We start from the raw sequence: 6,388 nt of genomic DNA on the forward strand, positions 1-6,388 counted from the left end.
AACTATACATTTGATATAGCATTTTAATCAACACTTGCTTCCACAGTGGACATGATATAATAGTTTGTTTTGACTTTTAACTCAGGTGTTTAACACCTGCCCAGTATACAACTTAAGCAATAAAAGAAGCCTTATGATAATACACTGTAATCACAGACTATCAAAGCCTTGCATTTATAATCGTCTACACACACAAAAAAAAGGCGGAGTACAGCTTCTAACCTTTTAGCCACTCCTTTGTGTCACAGCGTGGGAATAATTATAACAAAGGGACAAGTATGGCTTAAATAACAAAGGTGTGAGACATTAATCAGTCCTTCCAACTCGACAGCAAATAAATAGAGAAGCAACCAGGCCATTTTTATAGTAGAAGAGCGCACCTTGTCATGGTAGAGAAATATGTATAGATGGCAGTATGGTACATGCTTTATCAAAACTATTATCTGCAGTACTTAAATGTAAGGGAACTACACTAATTAATAGACAACATATTTTAAATGCAAACGCACGTTTCAATCTACCATCGTGCACAAATACAACTCCTTCTTTGATGACAGCCTGCAGTACGATGATATCAGAAACAGCTTGGCACCACAATGTGACCAAAACAAAGGGCACAGATAAAACCGCTTTGGATATAAAGATTCTCACCAACCAGGTTTTTCTTGATCTATCACTTACGAAAGCAGTTCTCTTGAAGAACTCGGCCCATTGCATGTTGAGTCTGCGCAGCTCTTCTGCCAGGCTCCTGCTGGTGTGAGGGTCTGTGGACTCCAGCAGGAAGTTACCCACCTCATTCAGGTGGGCCTGTTTGGATCCCCACTCAGCCATTGAATCAGGTGTCACCTTAAAAAACATAAATGTACAAATCTTAAACGGTCAGAAGGGAGAACGACCACGATGACAAGAAAACCCAACCTTGCAAAGTGAAACAATGTGGTTCCTTGGCAAAAAAACAAACACTGACTGTGTGACTTTTATTTCAGAGGATTTCAGATATTATTTGCAAATGTAGAATTTTTAAATCAAATATAATAATTTATTTTTTTCTCATAAATTTGTAAAAAGACAAAAAAATGTAAAGGTAACACTAATATCATAAAATATCAATGTTTTATTTGTTAATGTAAGACTTCAATGCAATTTTTTTTGAGATATAAATAGCACACTTTTTTTATAAGACATTTAGACAAATATTTCTACAAGTTTCTACAAGCCTAGTTAAAAAAACAGAAGCTTCTAGCTAGGTTATGAAACATTGTTCTCTTGCCAATGTTAGATGATGTATGGCTTATTAAAATTACCGCTGGTCTGGGGCCATGGCTGTGTGATGCAGAGCTCTGCTCCAGCCAGGCCTGCAGGGAGCTGAATCCGTCGCTGTAGGAGTCCCAGGCGGACAGGACCCTTCCCATGGTGCTCTTGGCTGTGGTCACATCTTCCAAAACTATGGCGGTGTCTTCCTCCAGCTGCGTCACCTGCTGACTGACGGTGTGGTAATCTGTAGCTGAGGAGCAGAGAGGATAAGCTGTTGAATGACCTGAAGTGATCACCAGGGCAAGCTTTAAAAACATCAATAGAAAACTTACCAAGGGCAGATTTGCTTGAATATCTCTCAGAAACCTGCTTCAGTTTATGTAGAGCGGCTTCGAGCAAAGATGGTAGCTCCTGTGTGTTTACCAGATCCTGTTTAAAATAAATAAGTTAATTGCAGCATTGCTTATTAGAAAGTAAAACGTCTTTTGATGGCAAGGGGAAAACAGAGCAAATTCTGTTGTTATTATTAAACATTTACTACTTGTGGTGCAAAACAATATTGGTTGTAAGTCTGTCTAGCAAGTGGCAAAGTTCATGTTGTTGTATTATTGTATGTGCTGATGTATGACCATATGCTTTGTTGTGACTCAAAAACTGACTTCCAGGGAAATATTACAAGCAATTGTAGATTCATTTGATTCAGAATATGTTATAATAATTAACCACAAAATGAGAGGAGTTGTACGCAGTTGTTCTTAATCAGCAGGCCAGCTTGACACCCACACAGTCAGGAGGAACAATTGACTGAGATCCAACTTGTTTTGGGAGGTGCCAGGCAGAGACCCCTAATCTACCTGTATCAAAAATCTTATCATAAGGATATTATCAGAAAAAGATTATAATGTGTATGGCGCCCTCGTACAACTCCCTTCTTACCACTCCCGATAAATAAAACTATTAGTACTATCAGATAATAAATCTACTTGCATGCCATTCTTGCAGCAACACCCTGACAGCCTCTGGGGAGATGTAAGGTCTCTTCCAAACCCGCAGCTTTGTCCTGATCTGCCCTAGCAGATCCAACACAGTGTGGCGGTGCTCCCGGTACTCCAGCTTGATTCCGTGGTATTTAGCAGTCACTCTCACACTGGTGAACCTGGGAGAAGTGACACAAGTATGGTTGTGAAAGTCAGCAAAATGAGAAACAAACAACCAATTCCCATAAGAACCAAATTAAGTAATCATTTGTGTAATCAAATTTGTATGACTCTTAAGGCCCTGACACACCAAGCAGTCACCAGAGAACTTGCCGATGCCGACGCCTACTGTTGCGTCGGCGTGTTCTCCTGCGTCTTGGCCATGTGTCTCACTGGAACACACCGCAAAGACTTCAGCCGAATACGTACGAACTGCGCATGCGTGAGTGGCAATAACTCTCCTTACCAGCAGGCGGCGGTAGTGTGTATTCGTCATTAAAAACGGGCAACAACCGGAAGACAGAGAAGAAGAACAGACTACGTGATATAAACAAACAACAAAAAGCGTGTGCGTTCCATTTTCACTCTCGTCCATCGAAAACATGTTTCGTGCTGTACTGGAGCTATCGGAGTGTTGCTTGTGGAAGACATTCTCAAGCAACCGTTTCGCACTGATTCGCTAGCTGAACAGCCAATCAGAGTGATTTCTTTGTCCGACTGCCTGTGGCCGACGCACGGCCGATTCAACATGTTGAATCGGCCGTGCGTCGGCCATGAAAGGCCCAAATAAGGGGTGTCACGGCCGACGGTGCGGGACACACCAAATTGAGTTTGGGCGACAGGGCACGCTTCGTCGTCCGACTAACGAAAACGGCCTGGTGTGTCAGGGCCTTTAGAAGCATACAAATGGATAGCTTGTGTTGTACATTCCATTTTTTCTGGTTATTTTGTTGTGCTTAAACAATGCCGTTGATTGTATCCAGATCGTGGCTTTAGATTTACTACTAGGTCATTTAGCATAAGGTAAATAATCAATTCAAGCACTGTCCTTACTGTATACACGATTTCACACATACACAAACATACATGAAATCATGGGAAAGTGCCCTCACCTCCTCTTTAGTTCATCCATCTTGTCACTAGGAACCATCATGTTTGCATACTCATCCAGGTTCTGGAAGGACTGGAAGGTCTTCACTTGTTGCGGCATCTCCTCAAGACAGACCTACAGAGACATTGAGCAAAGAGCAGATTCATATTGAATTATTATACAAAATCACCATTGCTACTCTTAAAACCCCAGAACGGAGAAAAGGCTTATCAAATGTATCCCAAAAATAACTATTCCAGGAGCAAACTAATGTTACAGTTTGTATGCATTTTAGTATTCTCCCAATTAAGAAATAAAGGACATAATGCCGATATTATTTATAACTTAAATATGGAAAGCCCTGCATGAGGAACCTGAGGTTAACTAGGCAAATGTAATTGTTTTAAAAATGTCACTCCCTAAAGTTGTTTTGTTTAGGCATAGATGCAGTAAATATTCACTTTGAGGATCTCCTGTTTCTCCTTAGCTTCGTCCGCAGCTCGGCCGTGATCCTGCGGGTCGCCCTCCTCCTCGTTCAGAGCCTTCTCTGTTTTCAGCATCCAGCGAGCCACAGTGTCCAGGGGGGCCGGGACACTCATGTCCAACTCCACTTTGTATTCACGCAGCTAAATGAGAAATGCATGAAGAAAATTATCTACATAATTACTCATCTGTATAGATGCGATCATACAATAGGGATTATGCCATGTTGCTGGTTAAGAATGACATGTTATGTTCATTTCTATAAACATTAGACTGTTAAAGTGCATATATATATTTATAAAAATAGGAGATTTGAGTGTGTCTGACCTTTTCAGTGAGGGAGTCCCACGCCTCTCTGAGAGCCCGCTGCTCATCGCTCAGTTTCGGGGTTCGTCTCATGGCTGTCAACAATGGCATGATGGGACGCCGCTGCTCATTAAAGGACACCAGAAAGGTTTGAAAGACCTGAGGAATGGACAGGAACCGTTAGTTACACTCTTTTATGGTCAACTTAGACAACAAGAACATTGAAACATGAAACATGAAACATGAAAGAACATTTCATTTAAATAAAATCACATTTCCAGACTTGAAGGAGCAGCAATATGATCTGCGGGCATTTATGACATTTTGGAAAATATTAGCGTTTGAATGAGCCCTGGTGTGAAAAAAAGACTGACTGCATAATTTTGTTTTGTAAAAAATTCAATATGAATATAGCTAGTTGATACATCAATTTTGCAGTGATAAGAAACAATGCTTAGTTTCTGTGTTTTAGATTTGAATAGGCATTTGTTGGAGACGTACATGGTATCTTTCTGAGTAGCTCTCTCCCTCGGTGGAGTCCCATCCCTCCAGCAGCTCATCGTAGGCCTGCACCAACCAGCATGTCACTTCCTGTATCTTTTGATCAGTCGTTGCCTGGAAACATGGACAAAAAAACTGTCATTGAATGAAGACTGATGAACAAATTTGGCGAAACACAATCCTATTTTTCACAACCAAATGTAAGTCATGATCAGTGATATTTATTTTGCTTTAGATATGTATAGCTTTTTCTTTTATCTGCACATTGAGTTCTAAGTACTGTATAGAAGGAACACGATAGCTAAACATTGTCCCAGCTGGTCAAATTAATGAAATTAAATGCCCGAGAATTAGCCTTATTTTATAATCTATGACAGCCAAGAAGAAATGCATTGCAACTGTATGCCCAAACATAGCTCTACACTCAAATGGTGATAAAATAACTGCAGCTTTGTTTGTTTATTGAAATCCCTACCAGTGTTAGGAACTGTAACCAATAGAAACAGGGTAAGGCAATGATAATAATAATAATTCATGATATTTATATCCCAGTGTTTGAAGACACTTTACAAGAACATTTGAGAGAAAAACCAAAGGTTGAAAGACTAAATAGTGTGAGGAGAAAGATTGTGTCGATGCAATAAAAATGATTTAAGCAAAAAGCGTTCCCACAAGGCACCAACAGCAGTCATGGGATACTAATACACAAACATAATGGCGGCTTGAGTGCCAAAATGTTTTGTGCTGCAAGCAAGCCTGCACACAGCAGAATACCAAGCTTGTACAAAAGTTTGATGTGGAAACAAGGTTGTTGTTTTTTCCCTCATTACAACATGGAAACACATTAACTACAACAGCCACTTCATATTGTGCTGCAAATGCTTATGTTTGAGACCATGTTGTTAGATATGTTGTAAGGCAATGTCTATGGCATGTATATATTGTATAAGGATGCATTATATACAGGGCAATAGACACTTTTAGATGCATGTTGAGATGTGTTTCTCAGGTGTTATTTTTCAGACTGTTTCCCAGACTTTAATTAACTGCAATGCATCTTGCACAATCAACCCAGGATTATTCTCTACACTTACTTGCTACCCTTTTCCCTCAACCTATCCTAAGGGAGTGCAACTAAATACGTTGTGCCTCTCCACCTCTGTTCCCTACTTCTTAACTACTACTCTTTTCCCTCAACCTATCCTAAGGGACTGCATGTACGTAGACACGTTAGTTTAGCTGCTATAGGCTTGGACTGTCGGGGGACACCTTACTTCTTCCTTCAGACTGTCTGTACCCGTGTACTCTCATGTTCCGATTCCGAATAGCCCAGCTTCCCCCAAATTAATTTTTTGTGTCTATATCTACGCCGGGATCCTGAGTCGAGGCTGATCCTGTTGCTGTGGTCGTCTGTCCTGGATCCTGTGTCCTGAGTTCTGGATTTGAGTCCTGGACTTCGAGTCGTGTCTCTGTGGTCCTGCCTGACTCTCATCATACTACTTCCCTGATGGCTCCCACAGGATTGTTGACATCCTCGTGGATTCATCTTCTTATCATAGATACATGCATTTCCAAACATTTAGTCTACCTATGTTGTAAAATGTATTATCTTTTCAATTTACACACGGCATCTATTGCACGTCTGTCCGTCCTGGGAGAGGGATCCCTCCTCTGTTGCTCTCCCTGAGGTTTCTCCCATGTTTCCCTTTAAACTGTGGGTTTTCTCTGGAAGTTTTTCCTTGTACGATGTGAGGGTCTAAGGACAGAGGGTGTCGTA

General features: G+C 40.9%; 1 protein-coding gene across 1 annotated transcript; it reads right to left on the minus strand.

Moving 5' to 3' along the window:
• Nucleotides 1–217: 217 nt before the first annotated feature.
• On the minus strand, nucleotides 218–4,725 carry LOC104947895 (nesprin-2-like; the record flags this gene model as incomplete). The annotated part of the gene is made up of 9 exons (XM_010774008.1): nucleotides 218–235; nucleotides 682–846; nucleotides 1,305–1,504; nucleotides 1,587–1,683; nucleotides 2,242–2,410; nucleotides 3,344–3,456; nucleotides 3,783–3,947; nucleotides 4,132–4,269; nucleotides 4,612–4,725. Coding segments are annotated over 9 exons (1,179 nt in total), but the record flags the coding sequence as incomplete, so codon positions are not given.
• Nucleotides 4,726–6,388: the final 1,663 nt, after the last annotated feature.

This window comes from Notothenia coriiceps, unplaced genomic scaffold, assembly GCF_000735185.1.
Source record: "Notothenia coriiceps isolate Sejong01 unplaced genomic scaffold, NC01 NC01_scaffold00013344, whole genome shotgun sequence".
Classification (NCBI taxonomy): domain Eukaryota; kingdom Metazoa; phylum Chordata; class Actinopteri; order Perciformes; family Nototheniidae; genus Notothenia; species Notothenia coriiceps.